Below are 22,374 nucleotides of genomic sequence, written 5' to 3'. Positions count from 1 at the left end.
CGTTCACACGGGGCTAACTCCACTAACTGCACTTTTTTTTTAAAAAGATTTTATTTATTTGAGTGAGCGAGCCCAGGCAGGGAGCCTGGTGTGGGGCTCGAGCCCAAGACCCTGGGGCCACAACCTGAGTTAAAGGCAGACGCTTTACCAACTGAGCCACCCAGGCGCCCCCCAACCTCCGTCTACAGTGGCTCCGCCTCCTCACACATGGCCCCAGACTCCTCTTCCTACAGGTTCTGGCTGGGAGGAAAAGCAGCCACAAGGGGCTGACTAGCTCATTAGTACCCAAGTTTACACGTGTTGATCAACTGGCTCCCGGACGCCCGAGGCTGCCCTCGGACCAGCGGACTAGGCAGATGTCCTGTGGTCCCCTGGACACTAGGCAGCCTTGTGCTCCATAAGCAGATGTGGGAGTGAAGGACGAACTGACTCCAGTGTGACTGGTGGGGTGTCCCTCGCAAGCTTTATTAAACCCCATCCTGTTTCTTCTTCTAGAAAGTGGGGGAGCAGGGGGCGCCTGGGTAGCGCAGTCGTTAAAGCGTCTGCCTTCGGCTCAGGGCGTGATCCTGGCGATCCGGGATCGAGTCCCACATCAGGCTCTTCCGCTATGAGCCTGCTTCTTCCTCTCCCACTCCCCCTGCTGTGTTCCCTCTCTCGCTGGCTGTCTCTCTGTCACATAAATAAATAAAATCTTTAAAAAAAAAAAAAAAAAAAGAAAGTGGGGGAGCTCCAGACTCCCGCAGCAGAGATGGGTCTTGCAGGGGTCACCCAGGATGACAGCTAGCACCCCTCCCCAACTTTATTGACTTACGAGAGGGGTTAATCTCCAGCTGGTCAGGGTGGGAGAGGAGGGAGCCAGAAGGTCTGAGGGTGGCGGCGCCAGAGCAGAGGGGTGCCCGGCTCCCCCAGCCCCGGTTCTCGAGACGAACGAGCTGCATCTAGTACCTGTCTTGCACCGTGCAGACCAGCTTCGAGTCCCCATTCCAAACAAGGCCCTGCACTCATCTCCCTTCAGAACCCTCAAGGACAACACAAGTGAGGAAAATTCCAGAACCCAAGATTGCTTAGAGATAAGCTGCACATGTAATCATGTAAGTGGTCATTGAAACCAGGGCTTGTTTTCCGGTTTTGTTTTGTTTTGTTTAAGTTTATTTATATTTGGGGCACCTGGCTGGCCCAGTTGGTAGTGTGCAACTCTTGATCTCGGGGTTGTGGGTTCAAGCCCCACGCTCGGTGCAGAGATTACTTAGAATTAAGATCTTAAATAAAATACTTAATGTTTAGTAATCTCTACAGCCAACGAGGGGGATCGAACTCACAACCCTGAGATCAAGAATTGCACACTCTTCCCACTGAGCCAGCTAGGCATTGCCAGGCCTTGTTTTCTTTTTTTTTTAAGTAAGATTTTACTTATTCTTTTATTTGACACAGAGAGAGCGTGAGCGTAAGCGCACAAGCAGAGGCAGTGGCAGAGGGAGAGGGAGAAGCAGGGTCCCCGCTAAGCAAGGAGCCTGATGCAGGGCTCAGTCCTAGGACCTCGGGATCATGACTGGAGCCTGGAGCCGAAGGCAGACGTTCAAGTGACTGAGCCACCCACATGCCCCAAGGGCTTGTTTTTTTAATGTACTGCCAGAAAATGGGGCGCCTGGGTGGCTCAGTCGGTTGGGCGTCTGCCTTGGGCTCAGGTCATGAACTCAGGGTCCTGGGATCAGGTTCCCTGCTCAGCGGGGAGTTGGCTTCTCCCTCTCCCCTGTCACTCCCCACTCACTGCCTATGTGCATGTATCTTAAATAAATAAAAATCTTTAAGAAAATTAAATAAAATTATCCTAATTTTTCCAAAATTTGCCCTAATTACTACCTACTTTTTAATATAAAGCACGTTAGCAATATGGATGTTAGGTAAGAAAGCTATTTTCATATTCAGTGACTATATCATAGGGATATGCTAATTACTTACGGTACTACCCAGCGATTGCCCAACATTAAACCTACCTTCCTTGTGCTTTCAGCTTCTAAATTCAGGAGTTCCTTAATTTGTAATCAATGAACTTCCTGAATAAAAACTATAAATGTGCAACACTGAAGGTCCATGAAAGCGAAAGTGCAGATTACATTAGCAGATTTTTTTTGTCCAAGAGAGGGACAGAGCACTCACAAGCAGGGGGAGCAGCAGAGGGAGAGCGAGAAGCAGACCCCCGGCTGAGCAAGAAGCCAGATGCGGGGCTCGATCCCAGGGTTTTGGGATCGTTACCTGAGCCGAAGGCAGATGCTTAACCGACTGAGCCGCGCAGACATCCCGACATGATCAGGTTTATCATGATAGACAGCTAAGGGCGACTATGCCTACTCTTGTCAGCCTCTCTGATCTACAATAAAAGACGCAAAAGTGCTTATTTGAGGACTACAATCTAGGAGGACCAATTAATAAAACAGATTAAGATTCAAATCAAGATCAAAGCCTGTTGTATCTGCAAGACATCTTGAGGATTCCATGCTGTCGGGTCATTCACATGCGTGATTTAACTATTCATTCTGAGAGGAAAGAAACAAAATTCCACGAAATAGTAGCTAAGTCTTTTCACATTTTTCACATTCTAAAGGAGTGTGAAACATCCCAAGCCGCTTTTCCTTACCCCACAATCACGTGCAATGTATTTTCAAACAAACAAAAAAGGAAAGATGTAAAGTCCTTTCCAGAAAAAAAGCTTTTCCAATAAAATTTAAAATTTTTATTAATATTTAAATTATAAACCAAATGTTAGCAACCACATACAGACATGTTTGCTGTGGACAAATCAAGATTCTGAGGGCATACTTGAAATACGACTGCAGAATTAGCTACAATAAATCAATACATCTTCTCAGAAATTGTATGATTTCCTTCGGTTTACAACCCATGATGTGCAAAGTTTAATATAATATGAAATAACTTACCATCTACCCTAAAAGTAAGCTACAGAACATGGAATCGCTATTAGGATCGAATAACAACAAGACTTGAACAGCTCAGAAGTTCTTAAGAGTATAAAATATAGAAACTTCGAAAGGTAATACTGATGGTTGAGCTGTAAAACCCGTAAGAATAACAGTTCAGCCACAGGCACAGATAAACTCATTCATTCAGCTTCCCCGACGCCCCCGACCGAGCAGCCCTCAGTTCAGCATTGGAGAACACAGAAAACCATACATCCTTACGTGAAGTCATGCAGACAGTGAGGAACAAGAGTGTGCAAAAAAGAAACATGCCATACTCCAACATCGTGGACTTTCCAGTTGGCTCGGTCCCCGAGGTCACCTCAGACAGCGTCCCCTTGCAGTGCCGGCCAGCCGACTCAGCTCTGAGGTCTCTCGCTGCAACAGGGAAAGTGGTCTTCGGTCCGAAACAGGACGGGCGGTTCGTAGCCGCTCTGCTGGGGCCTGCTGGAGGGCGCCTTGTTGAAGAAAGAGGGCACGGTGATTGTGTGCAGCAGTTTCCTAAAGGCGCTGGGGAACGCGCCCAGCTCGGCCTCCGCCCTGGCCACCTGCTCCTCCATCCTGGCCACGCTGGCGCCGATCATGCCCACGAAGGCCTCCAGCCGGTCGATCTTGCTGTAGACCTGCCGCATCTCTGTGGCCTTCGCGTAAATGCGAGGCACGCCCTCGCTGACGACGTGGGAGGAGTCCCCGCGCAGCATGTCCAGCATGCCCACGAACTCGTCCACTCTGGTGAGCAGGTCCTCCAGGCTGGCGTCCAGGGCCTCGACCTCAGGCCGCGCCCCGGTTCCCGGCAGCAGGCAGGCGGCGTAGCCGGCGGCGGCGCGGCGCAGCAGCGGCAGATCGCGGCCCGGCGCGCCCAGCTCTGAGCCCTCGTCCTCCCACGGCCCCGAGGCGCTGCTGTGGCTCTGGGACACGTTGCCGCTGTCCCCACTCCAGGCAGCTCCCTGGAGCTCGGCCTCCTCCTCCGCCGACCCCTCGGGCGGCGGCCCACAACCCGGGGGACGACCCTCCATGACCCGCTACGGCCGGGCTGCCCGCCCCGCTTCCGGCCTCCCAGCTCTGCTTCCGGCTCCTGCGCACGCACGCACGCGCGTGCACGCCCCAGCTTCCGGCTCCCGCGCGCGCGCCAATGCCCGTTTCCAGCCCTGGACGTTCGTGCGCGCGCATGTGCTCACCCTCAGAACCCTTCTTAAACTCTGAAGGTGTGGCAGAACTACGGCAAGATGCGTACAAGCTCAGTGCATCGTTTGCATGTTCACACACTCACGTAACCTCCATCCAGGTCAAAATATAGAACATGTCAAAGATCCAGGAGGAGCTTCCCACTGTCTCTAGTTTTTTCTTGCTGCTTATATTGAGATGAAAGAGAAGAGAAATAAACAGAAGGAAAGTCGCCGAAACCTTACTATTCTTGATGACTTTGAACATTCTCGGCTTCTTTCCACATTTTCCCCAACACTTGGTATTGTCAATATTTTCATTTTTAGCCATTCTAGTGGATCGTAGAGTGAGTGCTATCTCAGTATGGTTTTAACTGGCATTTCCCGGTTGAATGGTGAGCGTCAGCAACTTTTTATGTACTTACTGGCCATGTGGATATTTCCTTTTGTGAAGTGCCGGCTCAAGTCTTGCCCAGTTAAAAAAAAAGATTTTATTTATTAATTTCACAGAGAGAGAAAGAACACGAGCAGGAGGAGCAGGAGAGGGAGGAGCAGGAGAGGGAGGAGCAGGAGAGGGAGGAGCAGGCTCCCCGCTGAGCAGGGAGGCTGATGTGGGACTCGATCCCAGGTCCCCAGGATCATGACCTGAGCGAAGGCAGATACTTCACTGCTGAGCCACCCAGGCACCCAAAGTCTTGCCCATTTTTAAATTGAGTTATTTTTCTTTTCCTTATTGATCTATAGAAGTTCTCAATGCAGTTTGAATATGAGTCCTTTGTCATATATCTTCTCCAGCTCTGTGGCTTGCATTTTTACTCTTAATGGTGTCTTCTGATGAACACTTCATAATTATAATAAATTCAAATTCATCAAACCAGGAACGTTTGAAGAATGAAAGGGGACACTCACGGCACACGATATAAAATCTTGGGCAAACCGTATCATATAATTATTATGAACTATAAGGATCGTGGGATGATCATTGAGGATCATGTATGTCCAATGCCCACTTAGAGCAACGGGTGGAAACTGACACTTGGGGATTTGTATTCCAGTTAACCAACTTGTTCAAGGCTACAGAGCAAGTAATTGGAGGGACTAGAAGGACCTAATCCAGGATGTGTCTGACTCCAAAACCTTTGGCATCAAATAACCTCCATTCACGGTCATGATAATTATAATACCATCACCACTTATATCTGCTGGTGCTTTGGTATTTGCAAAACACTTTCCTGCACATCGTCTCACTTACTTATCTTCCCGTTGACAGATATTCAGGCTGGGATCACCAGTCTTCATTTATGAGACTGGAGTACTGAAGCTCCAATCTGTGGCACTGTTGCAAGCAGGATCCCCCCAACATCTGGCTAGTGGGGCACTGGCTGAACAAGGCTGGAAAGAGACTCCATCCATTCCACAATGGCATACTCTCAGTGCTCAAACATTTTTGTTAAATGAATATTAAAGCAGCATTATACTGGGCCCCTGCTGTTTTGCAGGTCCTATAGGTGCTAGGGACCGAGACCAGAACCCATCCTTAAGGAGCCTCCAGTAGGCAGAGGCGCTATATATTTTAGGAAAGGAAGCCTTCTCTCTAAAGCACTCCCTAAGGCCCTACTTGTGTCCAGGCTGCCAGGAGGGGCTAAGGACAGAGCCGAATCAGAAGTGGCCCTTTATCTTGGGTTGCTCACAGTCTGGTGAAGATGATGCAGGCAGACTGGGTCGAAGGACCCAGAGGGGGTCCTGCAGGACCAACCTTGCACAGGATAGAAATCAAATGCAAGCCAGAGAAAGTAAAAGTAGAGTTCATTGAAGAGTGTGAGTGACAGAGTTTAGCAGACAGAGTGTCTGGGAGACTCAGAAAGGAAAGGAGAATGAGTCTCTTCCTCGCTTGGGGTTAGGGGCTTATATTGGAAAGGGATCTAGGGCACGTGTTCCTTCAGGAATCCAGAGTAGGGACCGATCAACGGTGAGTGGCAGGTGAATAATAGGTGTTATTCTATAAATCATCGAAGGTAGGGATTATTGATGCCAGCATCAGCCAAGGTTTGTTCAAAGCTAATGTCCTGGAAACATGTTTGGGATCCGACTCTTCTTACATGTTATCAGGTAAGTTTGGGGCCTAGGACAAAAATTCATAGAATGATTAACTTACTTGTTTCCCCTTTGAAGTGGGAACATAGCTTCGTTGGTTTATTCAGAGGCAAAGTATAGAACATGAGTAAGTGTGGCCTAGCAGAGAAACAGCAGAGACAGAGCCTTTCTAAAATGGAGTTCCTTCAGCTCCCCTACCTCAAAGAGGGACCAAAAACCTACTGACCAGAAGAACCCAAGGCAGCGAGAAAAAAACTCCCCCAGGACAACAATCTGGGAGCAAGGGGTGGGGAGGCCAGCTAGGATCCCTGGTTTTTTACTTAAGTGCCCTGTCCCAGAAGAGGGAGCATGTGCTCTAGTTAAGAGCAGCGACCGTAGACCCGAATGGCTCAGGTTCAAATTCTGACCATAAGCACGGTTTTTAGCCAGTTTTTTCATACAACAGGTTTGTTATGAGGTTAAACGAATTAATCTCAGCACTTAGAGCAGTGCGTGCCTAATGCACTGGCTGTAAACATCAGCCAGTCTTATTCAAATACTAGGTAGGGAGAATTCCTTTCACTTAAAAAGATAAAGAAAAAGTAAAAGTAAAAGCCGGGGATGCCCTCGCGGAGGAGGTAAGCAAGGTGCCGCAGCGCTCCCAGAAGCTTATTAGAGAAGGGGGCGGGGCAGGGCGGGGGAAGCAGGTGGAGGTCGGCGTGCGCGCGCCCGCGGAAGAGTCCCCTCTGCGCGCGCGCGCCCGCCACCGAGCGGGTCCCAGGCGTGGCCGTAAGGAGGTCGGGCCAGGTCGTGAAAGAGCCGCAAACACGCCCCCCGCTGGTGGTGGCTGCAAGTACCCCACGTTGGCCGGGCCGCAGTGTGGGTATCAGGCGTTGCTTCACGGCGTTGCTTCCCGTAGCGGTTCTGAAGCGGAACACGTAAAAGGAGGAACATTTAGGGATCATTCGGGAGCACTGCTGTCGCACGGACGCCCGAGGTAAGGGTTTAGCCGTCCCCAGGGGTGCGGGCATGAGGAAGTGGCAGGAGAGATGCGGCCCTGGGAGATCGTCGAGCTGGCGGAGCCCGAGGAGGATTTCGAGCAGTTCCTGCTTCCAGTCATCAACGAGATGCGGGAGGACATCGCGGCCCTCACCCGGGAGCACGGCAGAGCCTACATGCGGAACAGGAGCAAGCTGTGGGAGATGGACAATATGCTCATCCAAATAAAAACGCAGGTGGAGGCCTCGGAGGAGAGCGCCCTGAACCATCTGCAGAACCCCAGCGATGGCGTGGAGGGCAGAGCGGCCAAGAGGTGCGAGAAGGCCGAGGAGAAGGCCAAGGAGATCGCGAAGATGGCAGAGATGCTGGTGGAGCTGGTGCGGCGGATAGAAGCGAGTCGTCCTGAAGGAGCGCGGGCGGGGCCGGGCCGGGCCGTTGCCTTAGCCGGATTCAGTGGCTTCCTGGGGGGTCGTCCTGTTGTAGGCGTGAAGGTGAAGCGTCAAGCTCACAGCGTCAGAAATTGCAGTGGGAGCAAAGTTGAGGTTGAGAGGAAGATGAGGCCGTGCTGGGTTGGACAGGTGCCAGGAGATGCTGAGTTTTGTGGCTCTTCCTGCCCCCGCTGGCATTAGAGAAAAATCAGAATAATTTCGGGTGTCTTTGTGAAACTGAGAAGTCACCTCCAAAGGGACAGTTGCTGGAGGTAGAACCCCCGAGGCACGAAGGAGGGTGGCGGCGGGGGAACCAGAGAAAACTTGGCCCTAGAGCAAAATAGGGGAGGGTTGAGAACACAGGGAAAGAAACAGAAGTGTGAAGCTGTCGGCCTTGACTAGAAATTTCCGGGTTCTTCTAGAAGGCAGATGTGTCAGAGGACTCTGTCAGAAAGAAGTGTCATTCTTGTGGATGGTTAATTTTTTTTTTTTTTAATACCAGGATGCAGAATTCTGAGACTCAGCGTCTTGATGGTAAATTTCTTCCACTTGTGCTTTAGGGTCACAGCTGATGGACGCTGGTCACCTGGTAAGGATGGGTTGACACTTTGAGGAAGCTGAAATAGTTTGTTGTTTATTCTGTTTTTGTATGTGTCTTATCTGCATGTAGCAGTCTCCCGTAGGGTCAGTGGTGGATGCACACCAAGCCAGTAAAAGACTGACACGGAGCTTTTGCAGTGAAGGAAAATAGGCTAAGCCAGCATCGGGCTCCCTGCCAGCGGGGAGTCTGCTTCTCACTCTCCCTCTGACTCTTGCTCTCTCTCAAATAAATAAATAAATAAAATCTTAAAAAAAAAAAAAAAAAAAAAAAAGGCTGTTCCTTGGTGTGGCTGCACCCAGAAGAACGGGGAGCTAAGGCTCCAAGTCCCAAACTGCCTGATGGCTTACAGGGGAGGGTTTTTAAGGGCAAAATTTGGGGCAGGGGGTGTCTCCTCAGCAGGTGGGTGCTGTTGATTGGAGGTGAAGTCATGTTCACAGACGTTACTTAGCTATTCTGGCCCCATGGAGGTCTGTCTGTTTGATCTTGAGAGACTTGGAATCTGAAAATGTCTTTTTTATTTTTTAAGATTTTATTGGACAGAGAGAGAGAGCGCGCGAGCAGAAGCAGGGGAAGCTGCAGGTGGAGGGTGAAGCAGGCTCACTGCTGTACAAGGAGCCTGATGCAGGGCTCGATCCCACAACCCTGGGATCATGATCTGAGCCGAAGGCAGACGCTTAACTGACTAAGCCAGGCATCCCCAAAATGTCTTTATTTCTTATGTTAGAGATTTCATCAGGTACATCTGGTGTTCTGTGGTTAGGTCCTGTACGTGCCTAAATGAGCTACTTGTCTGTGCGTAAACTAGCGGGGTCGAACGATCAGCAAGCCTTCCCGGCTCTTGGGCCTGGGTCTGCATGTTTCCTGGCCCATCCAGCTGTGCCTGGGGAGGATAAGATCTCCAGTGTTCGTCCTTTCATCTGAGAGTTAACAGGGTGGATACCGGCTTCAGCTGGCGACCCTGGTACAGGTTTAGATTGTCCACTGCATTTTGTTCCTGAAAAATAACTGTTGTATGAGAAATACTCACATAAGGGAAATGGGACTTAGTGAGGAGTTGTTTCAGTGGTCATGTTTATTCTTGTTACTTTGCAGTGTTTGAAATGCTGGGCGTGGCCTTGTGTTTTGCTGTTACCCGTGTGACCTGATTGTTCTTTGGACCTTCAGAACATGTGTAGTCTTGGGGCCAGAATCTTCTATCTGTGGAGATGCATGGAAGGCACTGCTTGTGGTGACCGGTGTAGGGGTGAGACTGCTGTGGGGAGCACTGGGGAGAACTAGACGGCAGTGGGAGATGGAAGATGGTGGGGTGTGTATTCTGCAACTTGGGTTTTGTGCGACACAGGAGGAGAGTTGTGTCTTGTGGCATAGCGCCGGTGTCTGTGGTGTCACCTGGCAGGTGAGTTTATTTAGACAACCTTGCTGGCCCCAAATGACAAAGAAGTTTGGATAGAGAATGATGGAGTACCCCTCGCTGTCGTAGTGCCCGCACACGGCACAGGGGTTTCAGAGATGACATCAAAGAGACAGTCTCCAAGGAGCCGGGGGGATGCTGGAGAAGGGAAAAGGCGTCATCAGGGCCCATGAAGTCCCTTCTAGTCTATCAGGGTAGACCTGACCGGGATTTGAGGTCAAAGTCAGACATGTGATAAGTAAGCATTCATTTGCCTCGAAAACCAAAGTTCTGTAGAAAACCTTTCAAATCAAGGTGTTGTGCAGATGACCAAAGCCCCTGTGTGTGTGAATACATTTCTTTTGAAATGGACTCTCTTCTTTCAGCACTGCCATCAGCAGGCGGGACCGGGCTGCTTGAAGTCTGGGGTTCTCTGTGAGCCCGGAACTGGGAGGGAGAATTGCTACGGCCCGTGCCGTGGGGATGGGATGACAGAACCCTCAGCTCTTAACAGAGACGAACTGCAGGCCTTCGTTGGGTCTCAGCCCCTGCGTCTCGGCGGCCGCAGTGAGTGTAGTCTCTCAGTCGGGGGGAGTATAACAAGCTTCCTGTCCGGGCCGAGGCACCAGGAAGGTGAAGGCAAGGCCTGGGTCGAGAAGGGCTGGGACCAGTCATGGCGCTGAGCCGTGTGAGGATCTTGTGGGAGCACGAGGAGGGGCTCAGCACTGCATGGAGGCGACTGGAAAGCTCTTCAGAGCAAACGACTTGCCCCCGAGTGCGGCGTACAGCCTCTGAGTAGAAACCAGTCGGGGCACCGGAAGCTCAGGGAACCACGTCCGCCCATCAGGGAGTTACTTCACCGGCAGCAGCCTGTGCTGGTGGATGCTCAGAGCCACGGGACGGGCAGGGGTGCGGTTTCCGGAATCGCTAAGTGTGGTTTGATCAGAGCAAACCCACGTGCATGGCGACAAGCCGAGACACATGTCTTGGACGAATGTGTACTTCTGTCGTAAAGCACCTGGGCGCAAAGATAGTCCTTTACAGAGGCTGTTTCTGTCTGTGGAACCCTTGTCCATGCTCCCGCCCTGCTGACTTCTTCAGTGGGGACAGAAGTAGTGCTGGGAGCCCTTGAGACCCAGGAGCAGGGCAGCGTCCGTGGTCACAGCGTCCGTGGTCACATCCGTAGCGTGGGAGGCTTACACCGCCTGCGGTCTGTGCGTCGGTGGGACTTGGGTGAAGGCAAGAATATGGGGGCTGGTGCAGACGGAAGTTGAGAGCCTGACCTGGAGCAGGGGAGTCGAGAGACCCACTAGGCTTTCCTGGGGTCAAGACTTGGTGTCTCTCTGTCCGTCAACCTAAGTTAAACTGGGCTAACACTTCACCCCGAAGTCTTTGTGGCTCACAGCCCACGAAGTTCGTTTCTCGTTCCTGTCAATGTACGTCGCAGGGTTCCGTGTTCTCTCAGGTCAAGATGCTGGCTGAAGGAGCACCCCCTCTTTGAGATATTGTGGGCCTTGATTCCGGAAACTTGTAAGTTGCTTCACGGATTTAAAAGCAGATGTGTTGGGGGTGGAAAACTTGTTACACCCGTGTGTGTGCGTGTGTGTGCGTGTGTGTGCGCGCACGCGTGCACGCGCTCTGTGGATGTGTACAGTGTATGCGTCGGTTTTCCCCTTGATGAACTGACCGTAGGATATATTCCTCCATTAGGGTGCGTTTCTTCTCTTCATTATCCCGGGCCGTGATGCTAAGCCTCCTTCATGGGAGCCTGAAGGGTCTTCTGAATCATCTTGGACCCTTGGCTCTAACGCGAGCGCTGTGGTGACAAGCCGGTGTCTTCGCTCGTGCTCGTGATGCGGTGGGACGGAGAGGCACGCAGGGATCTCCCACTTGGACTCATGAATTTTCCCCTGATTGGGTTATGTATCTGGAACTGAAACAACTTCCAGGGCAGCTAGAAAATTTGAATTGCCTTCTGTCGGCAGCTCTGAAATCATTTGTCGTGGATGAGCCCGTCGTGCCCAAACGCCCCTTGCTGTGGAGTCTGAAATTCTGTGTTCTCTTCCGGAAGGCGTGGGAAATTCTCCAGCCGCCACTCGTGTCCGCCGGCTCGTGACGCCTGAGTCTTCCCTCGTGGTTTGTTGCAACACGACACAAAACAATACTTTCGTTTTTCCCGAGAACAGGCGAGTGCCTGACACGCACAGAGCTCGCTAGGCCGCTGTTCGAGTGTCTGCTTACGGGCTGCCGAACCAGAGAGGCTGTCTTATGCTCTCTCTTTAAAACAGCACTGCCCTCCCTGCTACTCTCTGCTCCTGTTTCTTCTCACTGCCTGCCACAGGATTATGGATTTGTGTACTGTCTGACCTCTCCGCGTGGAAGGTCAACCCCTTGAGGGCAGGAAGTTTGTTTACTGCTAAATGCCCAGCACAAAGACGAATGCTTGGCTGCGCGGGGTTGGTGCTTAATACTCATTGAATGAACGAGCATCAGTTCAGTATGTAAATTAAATTTGATTGTGGGGCGCCTGGGTGGCTTGGTTGGTTGAGCGCCCAACTCTTGGTTTCAGCTCAGGTCATGATCTCAGGGTTGTGAGATTGAGCCCCACGCTGGGCTCTGCTTGAGATTCCCTCTCCCTTTCTCTCAAAAATAAATAAATCTTTAAAAAAATTTAATTGTGTCTGCTTACCAGTGCAGATAACTCAAACCTAAGTGTCCTTCTTGATTCCTCCCTCCGCAGCAACCCCTTCCTCCTTCCCTACTGTCACTGACACACATCGATTATATGACCAGAATGGAGCTTGGATGCATCCACCCCCTCCCACTGCCCTAGGCCACCAGCACAGTGCTCTCCTAACTGCCCCCCTCCTGTGGCTTTCATGCCAGTCCTGCTCCTTCACAGTCAGCAGTGCCTTGGGCTACACCAGGTCCCAGCTGACAACTATTTAAAAAAAATTTGTTTCGCAGGGACGCCTGGGTGGCTCAGGGGGCAGACTGGCACAGGGATCAGAGGCTGATCAGGGAAAAGTTTTCCATGCCCGAGAGGGGGTGCCAGCAGCTGGAGAAAAATATGAAAAAAGAGAACGCCAGAATGAGCTCTGTGGTATTGGAATGAAATTGGAGGTCCGTGGGAACGTGCGGTTCTGTGTATATGTCATACAAATGTATAGAGCCGTAGACGTGCGTATGTACATTTACGTACACACTGACGTTCTCAAGTTCTGCCTGTCGGAAGCGGCCGGAAGCAGTGACAGGTCAGTAGTAATGAGCACGCCTGGCTCTCTGATCTTGGCTGCTGCTTTAAGATTCATTTTACTTATTTTATTTATTTATTTTAAAAAGATTTGAGAGAGAGTGCGTGCGAGAGCACAAGTCGGGGAGAGGCAGAGGGAGAAGCAGACTTCTCACTAAGCAGGGAGCCCGGTACCAGGACTCGGATCACCACCTAAGCCGGAAGAAGACACTTAACCGACTGAGCCACCCAGGTGCCCGAATAAATAAAATCTTAAAAAATAAAAAAAGCAAAAAAAATATTTTGCGAGCGAGTGAGCGCGTTTGTGCTGGAGCACGAGTGGGGGAAGGGGCACAGGAAGAGGGACAAGCGACTCCGGTGAGAGCAGAGGCCCCCTTAGATCAAAACGTGAGCAGAGGTCAGAGGTCAGACTGAACCCACTGAGCCACCCAGGTGCCCATTCGTTTCTTCTATAAGTGTGTCACTGTGTTTTACAGCCTTTGTGGCAAAAAACAAACACCCCCCCCAAAAAACCCAAACCTAGTATCGTGCATTAAAGAGATGTGACTTGAAAACATGTTTGGAGAGATGGAGGGGCCGGGGTTGGACGAGTGGCTGTCTGACCGTCTGGGCGGAGGGACTTGCCGGCCGCGGGCCTCCGTGGGTCCCTTGTGTGTCCCGTGCAGGGTGAGCTCCCTCGGTGCCCAGCCCTGCGAGCCACCCCAGAAGCAGGGCCGGGCCCGCCGGCGGCGGTCAGGAGGGGGCCCGCCCTACCGCTGACCCGTGCCCTTTCCCGAAGTGACAAATCAGGGGGCTCGCTGTGTTGGGGGTGGGGCTCCGCGGGGTCCGGAAATAATCCAAGGCCGCCAGACCGGGAGCGTTTCACAAGCATTTTACTGCTGGCAGGGGCGGCGGCGTCCAGGGTTCTGGAAGCCAGGGGCCGCGCCCGCTCCCCCCGGTCTCCGGGCCTGCAGGGCGTCAGGGCAGCCCCGTCCGCTCGAAGTACTTGTGGCAGGCGGCCGTGAGCGCGGCCACAAACACGATGAACTCGCTGAAGTCCACCTCGGCGTCCCCGTTGGCGTCCAGGTCCTTGAGCAGTTTGTCCACGGCGTCCCTGTCCCTTTTAGTCTAAAGACAGAGGCCCGGGGTCAGCTGCCGGCGGTGGGGGGACGGGGGGTCACGGGGCTCCGGGAGGTTGTGAGCCGCGCGCACCCGCAGTCGGGTTTAGGGCGAGTCGGGCTGGCGAGGTGCGGCTCGGGGCGGCTCGGGGCGGCGTGTGTCTCACGGGCGAGTCTGGAAGGGGGCGTCTTTGGACTGTTCGGGTGCTTTAGAAGGGGGACCCCCAGGACGGGCCGCCAGCTCGGCGGGGTCACCTCACGAGCTCGCGTTTGGGCCCCGCACGGCACACCCGCCGGGCCTCGGGTCCTCACCGAAAGAGGAAATCCCGGGCCGCGGCCAGGCCCGGGGCAGGGCGGGGGTGCCGAGCCCCGGGCCGGCTGCGGGGGTCTCCCCCGTGCCGGTGCAGGGCTGTCCCTGCGGCCCAGTACGCCGCAGCCACCCGCACTGGGGCTCGTGCGGTTCGCAGCCAGCAGCCCCCCAGGACGGCAGCTCCGACTGCACCAGGGGCTGGGGGACTGCGGCCCTCGGGGAAATCTCGGGATCAGTCACGGGTTTTCAAATTGTGTTCCCGGACCACCTGCCTTTGCCCCTCCGGCAGCCCCCAACCTTTGGGCTCAAAATCCGCGGCCCCCCGCCCCCCGTTTAGACTCAAATTTGGCTGGTTATCAGAACATCTGTAGCCACGACCAATTCCCCACCCCGGGCAGGGGCGTTCAGTGAGCTTGCGGTTTGAGACTTTGCGGTGGTATTAAGCTCAAAAAGAAATTAAATCGCATATTTAGAATTTCATGCACATCAGCTTTGAGCTTTTGAATGGGGAAAAGGCTGAAGGAAGAGGGAGAGTGTGTTGGGGGGGATTTCTTGTCGCCACATTTCTGTAGCTTTACATTTTCTACCACAAACACGTTTACAAGAGACAAAAACAAATGAACGTCATTTAAAAATCTGTATCCTCACCGCCTTTACACACTGAAGGGCTCAGTGTGTTTGAAAGGAAGACTGAAAATTTTAGGCTTAAGTTTTCAAGAATCAGCTGGGGTAGACCCATTAGAGGGCAGGTAGGTGGGGTTTGGTGGGGCCAGGGGGGAGGCAAGAGGGGGAGAGGAGGAGTGTGAAAGAAGGGGAGCTGAAGAGCAGAGAGGAAGAGGACAGTAAGGAAAGGGAAAGGAAGAGGAGGGGAAGGAGAGAGGGGGAGAGGGGAAAGGAGGGGGGAAGGGAGAAGAGGGGGGAGAAAGGGAGGAAGGGGGAGAGAGGAGGAAGAAGAGGAGGGAAAGGAGGAGAGAGGATGGGAGGGGAAAGAGGAGAGGGAGGGGAGGAGGGAGAAAAGGAGGAGGGAGAAAGGGAGGGATGGAGGGGGAGAGAAGAAGGGGAGGGAAGAGGGGAGAGTGAAAGGGAGGGGGAGGGAGAGAGGGACCGCAGAGCGGGGAGGAGGGGAAGAAAGGGGAAGAGGAAGAAGGGGGCAGAAGAGGCAGCTGGAGGGTGAAGAACAGAAGAGCATCCTAGGGGAGGAGGACAGGGAGGAGAGCAGGAGGAGGGGAGGCAGTGGAGGGTGGGCCCTCTGTTTTGAGGTCCCTGAGGAGGCCTCCCTTGGGCAGATCCAGGCCCAGGGGCTCCGGGCAGAGAAGTGCCAAAGTGGGATCTCCTCCCATCTGCACCCATCAGCCCCACTAACACCAGGCCTGGGAATGCTGGGAGGCCATGGCCAAGCAGACAGGAGAGCAGGGGTGTTTGTGGCCAGCAGCCTCAGCCTCGGAGGGGTGCAGCTGTTAGGGACCAGCAAACCCAGCTTCACGGATGGCCTTGGGATTCCCCCATCCCCACTGCTCAGGTTCAGGTTTACACCCCCACCCCAGCTCTCCCACTGGGTCCCCGAAGAGAAAGAATCCTGGTGGCTCCAAGTCTGTGTTTCAAGGAGTGAGCTGGCCACCCCTGCTCCCCGCTCCTAGAGACCTCCGCCCCTAGGACAGCAGATCCATTGCTGGGCGGGTGGCCTCCCCCTGCCAGTTCAGCCAGGCAGCCCCTTCGGCCTCCCCCACCCTCCTTTCTCCTCCCGCTGGCCCGGGGTGCTCCCTGACCCTCCCCGCATGCCCCCCAGGCCCTGCGCCCCCACCTGCAGGAAGCCTGGCAGCTCCTTCTCCATGAGCACCTTCAGCTCCCCCTTGGTCAAGCTCTGCTTGCTGCCCTCCACACCCGCGTAGCGGGCAAAGACGTTAATAATCATGCCCATGGCTGTCTCCAGTTCGGTCATGGTGCTGGACGCCGACCCTCCTTCCTCCTGGGCGCCGGTGTGGCCGACAGAACGAGGGAATGTCCCCCGCAGGCTTCTTGGCGCTTTATAAGGCCCAGCCTTATTGACACACAGGGTGGGACCGACAGGGCCGGCCTGGCCTCACACCCTGCCCCTCCCCGAGGAGGTGCGTTGCTCAGTTCTCCAGAAATGCACTGGCGAGACTTCCTGTCTGAAGCCTTCCCCCAGCGCACGCCTCAGTGCACCCCACTTCCCTGTGCTTCCGTGTGTCCTGGGGTCATTCAGCACTGACAACGGTCAAGGGACAGGTGGGGTCTGTGGGGTATGTGGGTGCCTGGCGAGCGTTTGTTGAGTAAGGAATGGCTGGACGGTCCTGGCCCTGCCCGTGTGGCTGTGAGGTGGGCCAGGCACGCCCGGGCCAGCGTGAGGAAGGCTGCTCGAGGGAGTGTGGGAATGACACGGTCTGGCTCCCAGGGCGCTTTGCAGAACACCTTGTGGAGGACGGACAGGCTTGCACGTCCGTCCCGCTCCCTAAACCCGCCGCAGTGAGGGGTCAGGGAGGCAGAGAGACTGCCTGCCCGGGACCAGATGCCGGGCCGCCTCGCCCCACCCCACCAGGCTCCCCAGAACCCCCTGCCGGCTCTCTCTGCACCTTGCGGGGTGGCCCCAGGGGTGCTGTGATTTCCAGACCTGAAACGCGAATCCTGTCTCAGTTTCCTGATGGCCGGTGTTGACAACTCAGTCTAAGAACCACGGGGCCGGGCTGGGAGCAGGCTGTGATGGAGCCTGAACTCTCTGAGCAGAGCTGCCCCTCCCTCCGTCCCCAGGGGTGGCACGGGAGGGAGGGCCGGCTGTTGCTGGGGACGCCTGCAGGGCCTGGCTGCCGCTGGGGACGCCTGCAGGGCCTGGCTGCCGAGGGAACCCCTGGACAGAGCTCGGAGGTCAGGGTGGAGGGGAGATGAAGCTAGCTACACGCAGGGGGCGCAGCCCCAGCTGGCATTGTCTGGGAGCAGCGGTCTTACGACAGTCCTTTCTCCTTTGGACACACTGCCTTTCCCAGGTCTCCGGCAGGGGATCATTCGGGAGCGGGGAAAGCTCAGCCCACCCTGCTGTGCTGGGCAAGGCCCTCTTAGGAAGGGACTCCAGGTCCCCAGCGGGCGGGCAGAGCCACCCGGAGGGCATCCCACAGCCCGGGACCTCACCAGCACAAGGCAAGGGTGTCAGAGGCCGCGTTGTGACACCTGGTGAAAAGGAAGGGTGTTCAGGGCTGTCACAACAGGGCTCATGACTGTTGCAACAGGGGGGACACTGGCTCAGCTCCCAGTATAGCAGAGCCCGCCTGGATGGCCCAGGAGCAGTCAGTGGGGGCAGAGGGTGGGAGATTACCGAGAAGAGGCCGACAGGGTTGGGGGATTCCAGCCTCTGGCAGGCCCACGGCTCACCCGGCTCACCCGTCTGAGAGTGGGGGATGAGGAACTTGGGCAGGCTTCAAGGGTAGGGAGGTGACTTCCTGACTCTTGCTACAGCCAGGCTAGGCAGGCAGAAGACAGATGGGCCCAAGGATGAGGCAGGATCTCAGAGTGGGCGCGGAGCAGCCTGATGAAGGGGGGAGTCCCCAGAACTCCTGGGAGAAGACCTGGCAGGGGAAAGAGCCCCTGCTGGGGGCCAGGAGGGGCTGGTGTGTGTTCTCTAGGAGAGGGCCTCTCTGGAGCCTTGGGGGCGTGGAGCAGGGGGTGGTGGTGGTGGCGGACAGCACAGCTCGGGCAGGGCAGGGCAGGGCTCTGATCCCCACTAGCACTCTCCTTGCTAAAAGAGCAGATGCTCTCCCCCACCACCGGGGCCAAGAAAATTTAGCGATGAGTGTGTAGGTTTTTTCCCAAAGTTTTATTTTCAAACTTGTTGCAGAAGTCAAAGCAAGGCCACTCGAAGACCTCTCCTGGTGGAGATCTTTGTAGGGATTAAAAAAAAAAATGGGGGTGCCTGGGTGGCTCAGTGGGTAAGCATCTGCCTTGGGCTCAGGGCATGATCCCGGGGTCCTGTTGGGCTCCCTGCTCAGCAGGGAGTCTGCTTCTCCCTCTCCCTCCCCTTGCTCAGTCTCTTTCTCTCTCAAATAAATAAATAAAATCTTTAAAAAACCCAACGTGGTTAGATGATCACTGGTTCAGTGAACACAGCTAGAAGAGAATGCCCGGTTAAAGGTCACTAAGACCTCAAGGTAGATAATATGGGGGTAGGCAACTAACTTCCCAGACCAGTTCTTAACTCTTAAACATTTAACAGAAACCGCTGTTCCGAAGAAAAACTACCTACAGCCCACTGACAAGTCCTTGAAACAGGCCGAGTGACATTCCTCTAGGAGCTCAGCTGTCTCGATGTTAATGCTTCGCTGGGGCAAAAGGCAGTACTGGCCGGAGCCCCAGGAGCCTGTGGGCCTGCCTCCACACAGAAAAATTCTTTTGGAGACTTCCTTTATCTCTATCTCCTAACATACATGTTGGGAATCATTCCCCAAGCGTCTGACCCACTGATACACATCTGAAGGGTCTCATGACTCAGACTTTATTGGACAGTAATAAATGACCTTTTCCCAACAACAGCTAGCCCCCTCAAAGTCCTGGAACCCTTGCTTCCAAAATTCCTTGAGAGACTTAACGCTCTCCCGACCCCCTCCCAACTTGAAAGTATAGAATGAGCCTTCCTCACGACGTGGCGCGGCTCCTTCTGCCTGTGGGTCCTGTCCTCCTGATTGAATAAAACCGTTTTGCACCGAACACGTCTCAAGAATTCTTTATTGGCGTTGGCTTCGCACCCTATTTCCTACATCAAAATCACAGGCCCAAACTGGTGTCACTTAGGCCAAGTCCCCAAACTGGGCCTTCATACCTCATCTAGCTACAGTTCCAACCGCCCCCCAAAATGCGGTCCTAACCGGGCAGTCAGGAATGATCTGATCAGCCCCGGAAAGGAACCGGGCAGTGGCTCCCCAGAGGAAGCCGGGCTAACCTGCAGGAGACCCCCTGCTCCCCTCCTCCCAAGGTCAAGCGTGCTCTCCTAGAAGATCCTTTTCTTTTGCTAATAACATCTTGCCGCACCCTCTTTCCTAGAAAAAAACTTCCACTTTGTACAACTCCTGGGAGCTCTCCTCTGCTTGCTGCCTGGGGTGCGTGCCGGTTCCAGAATGCTTAACAAAGCCAATTCGAGCTTCAGATGGACCGGGCTGGCTTTTGTTATTTAACTCTTCATATATCTGGAAAGCTAGTTTCTTCCCAAAAGGAGATCGTGAGTTGCATCATGCAGAAACCCCTTCTGTCCCTGACCAGGTCGGGGTGATTTTTCTTTCCACCCTCCAGACCCGGGTACCCCAAGATCACTAGTGCCAGGGCGTCCTTTACAACATGGAGACTTGGTGGGGGGGGGCGGGTAACAAGAATATCAGCAAGGAAGCTGACCTGGGGGTCACAGATCAGAGAGACTGTTGTCTCTGAAGGGCTGGCCCCCAACTTGCTGGGAAGGGACCAGCAGGGCTCTTCTGAGCGGGCTGAGCCAGAGAGAAAAGAGCTCCTGCGTCAGCACACATGCCCGCCCCCCCCACCCCACCCCCACCTTATGCTCTCCCATAAGTGGCTGACAGTTGGGGTAGGGTACCGGGGTGGGGTGGGGCAGACAAGGCGTGGCCTGCAGGTGGGAACAGTTCACTAGACACTAGAGTCTGGGACACTCTGATAAAGGACGTCTGTGCTCAGCAAACACGACCGAAGGCCCCTCTGGTGTGGCTGCAGGTCAGCACAGACCCACCAGGCACAGGTCCCAAACCATGTTGGTGCGGGAAGTTCTTCCGAGTGCCCCAGGGCCCCTGCACCCGGCTGCATCGGTGAGAGGCATCCACTGACCGCTGGAGTGCCTGGCCAGATGGGCCTGCCAGGGAGAGGTGAGAGAGCACAGGGCAAGGAGGCCCGGGCCAGAGGGCAACCAGAGGATGAAGGGAAGTCTGCAACTGCGCTATGGAGAGATGGGAAGTTGGGGTGGGGGGTGCCTGGAGGGGAGAACAGGACACGGAGCAGGAAAGGCCCTGCAGGCTGGCCTCCCTGGGAGCCCGTCCCATAGCCCTTATGGCACAGCAGAGCTCCTGAGTGACTTTAAACACCAGCTGTCAGGGCCCCTCTCCCCCAGATCTGCCAGTTCATCAGGCTGACCCTGCTGAGCAGCCAGCTGGAGACCACTGGGCTGGAGGGTTTTCGGGAAGAGACATGGTTGGACTTACCTTTCAGGCTAACTCAGCAGCTGGTATGAGATTCACTTGAGGAGAGTGAGGCTGGAGGCGCGGAGGCCAGTGAGGAGGCCCAGAGTAAGGAGCCCTCCAGGCACGCAAGCTCAGGGGTCCTGCAGCCACTGCCCAAAGCACATCTGGGAACTGGTGGAGGCCTCAACAGGGTGTGGAAATGAGAAGGAAGAGGGGGGCCTCACCATCTGATCCAGGCTTTGCAGAAGGGGAAACGGAGGCTCAGGGTAAGGACATGGGTGAGCAAGCCCAGGCTCCTCTCCACTCTCACTGTACAAACAACTCTAGGGTTGAACCGATTTTATCCTCGGTAATGTATCAGACAAATATTTGCTGAGGGAGGAGGTTGAGAGCTAAGGAAATGAGTTTCTCAGGAACAAGTGGTGTCAGGGGTCCTGTACCACGTAGCCGTGGGGGCAGGGGCCCAGTCTCAAGCCGAGGCACATGGCTCCCGGGGAAGGCGGCGGTCAGCGCTGTCTGCAAACGTCTTTCTCCAGAAAGCTAAACTCCATCTGCTGCCTCCGCTTGCCTTCTGAAGCCTGGAAGTGACGCCCGGAGCAGCAGCAGCTGTGCTGCCACCATGTGGATGAGGCTATAATGGATTCTTGGTGCTTGTGACCCAGAACCCGCCGTGTTTGCTTCCAGGGGCTGATGTAACCCATGACCACAAACAACAGAAACTGCTGCTCTCACAGATCTGCGAGTCCAAGATCAAGGTGTGAGCAGGGCTGCTCCTTCTCGGGGCCCCCGAGGGAGATTGTTCCCTGCTGTTCGCCTACCTTCTGGGGACGGCCTGAAATCCTTGGCGCTTCTGGGCGTGCGGCCACTGAACCCTGATCCTATCTGTGTTAAATGCCACCAAAGGGCCTTGAAGGAGAGAAAAAAGCCCACCCTCCCTGCTATATCTGAGGGCCTGGAGCCCTGCAGCCTCCAGACTGGGGCGTGGGGGGCTCGCCCTCCAGCCTCCTCCAGAGCCACGCCTTAGGAAACTTGGCTGTTTTCTTCTGCGAGTCAAGACTTGCAGGTGATGGGTATCGAAAACCCGTGACAGTCTGCTCAGAATCAAAGTCCAGGCTGGCTGGGGCAGAGGGGACGCAGGACACATTTCCATGTGTTCAAACCCAGGCCTGGCTGACTCTTAACGCGTTAATGTCCTTCAAAGGGCTCTAAGGGATCCTTCCGATGCTGGCATGAATTCTGCCCCGTGATCTGTTTTAAGCAGAAGCACGGGGGTGCTGGGAAGTGTGCGGGTGGCAGGAACCTGGCTCCTGCCCGTGGGCCCGGGGCTGCCTGGGGCAGGGGACTCGCCTCGGGGCAGTGCACCTGGGGCCTACCCGGCCTTGGCCCTGCCAGGCCGCTGACCTGCTCAGTGATTCTGCTGCGTCCCTTCTCCTCTTCAAACTACTTTCCTCCCCTGTAAAATGAGGGGTTCAGATGAGACCTGTTCCAGGACTCTGAGCTCCTGAACCCCACGTTCTCAGCCAAGGTGCCCATCATCCTTGGGGTGCAGTATGTGCCGAGTGTACTGGAACCACCAGGATTTAAAAAGTATTTCTACTGGGATGGAGAAACTCACAGAAATTTTCAAGCTGAAAGGAGCCTTGTGAACACCTGTGGTTTCCATCTCTCGGGCCCGGTAAGTCGGTTCCGGGCAGCCCCGCCAGCCGGCTGTGGGGTCGGGCATCTTGACCCGTGGGAGTCACCCCGCCTCCCCTAGCTGGGTCCTGGGTGATGACAGGGGAGTGTTGGTTTGAGAACACAGAGGAAAAGGAGCTGAGAGATGGAGGAGAGGCTGTGATCTTGCTGAAGTCCACAAACCCCACATTTCCAGGCCGCCTGTCCCCCACCTCGCACTTCCTAGCCCCAC

General features: G+C 54.6%; 3 protein-coding genes across 16 annotated transcripts; 1 reads left to right on the top strand and 2 right to left on the bottom strand.

Moving 5' to 3' along the window:
- Nucleotides 1–2,716: 2,716 nt before the first annotated feature.
- On the bottom strand, nt 2,717–4,057 carry BLOC1S4 (biogenesis of lysosomal organelles complex 1 subunit 4). The gene has a single exon (XM_008706389.2). It carries the CDS (start codon nt 3,989–3,991, stop codon nt 3,335–3,337), a length of 657 nt encoding a protein of 218 aa, XP_008704611.2. The 5' UTR covers nt 3,992–4,057; the 3' UTR covers nt 2,717–3,334.
- A 2,394-nt stretch (nt 4,058–6,451) lies between these two features.
- On the top strand, nt 6,452–12,331 carry LOC103676815 (MORF4 family-associated protein 1-like). 14 transcript variants are annotated; one of them, XR_005833513.1, is made up of 5 exons: nt 6,462–7,208; nt 8,141–8,227; nt 9,332–9,482; nt 10,016–10,196; nt 11,077–12,331. XR_005833513.1 is itself a non-coding variant. In XM_008706049.2 (2 exons), exons 1-2 carry the CDS (start codon nt 7,261–7,263, stop codon nt 8,153–8,155), a joined length of 456 nt encoding a protein of 151 aa, XP_008704271.2. In that variant the 5' UTR covers nt 7,027–7,260; the 3' UTR covers nt 8,156–8,510. The 14 variants fall into 14 exon arrangements, 1 of the variants encoding a protein (XP_008704271.2); XR_005833502.1 differs by having other exon boundaries at nt 7,017–8,227; nt 11,077–11,159; nt 11,340–12,331; XR_005833508.1 differs by having other exon boundaries at nt 7,027–7,701.
- On the bottom strand, nt 11,691–16,393 carry LOC103677162 (S100 calcium binding protein P). Its single transcript, XM_040625273.1, has 2 exons — nt 16,091–16,393; nt 11,691–13,989 (listed from the first exon to the last, which is right to left on the bottom strand). The coding sequence occupies exons 1-2, from the start codon at nt 16,226–16,228 to the stop codon at nt 13,840–13,842; spliced, it is 288 nt and encodes a 95-aa protein (XP_040481207.1). The 5' UTR covers nt 16,229–16,393; the 3' UTR covers nt 11,691–13,839.
- Between the last annotated feature and the right edge of the window lie 5,981 nt (nt 16,394–22,374).

This window comes from Ursus maritimus, unplaced genomic scaffold (assembly GCF_017311325.1).
Source record: "Ursus maritimus isolate PB19 unplaced genomic scaffold, ASM1731132v1 scaffold_8, whole genome shotgun sequence".
Lineage (NCBI taxonomy): Eukaryota > Metazoa > Chordata > Mammalia > Carnivora > Ursidae > Ursus > Ursus maritimus.
The sequence above is the reverse complement of the archived record's forward strand: the minus strand, read 5'-3'. Positions and strand labels throughout refer to the sequence as shown.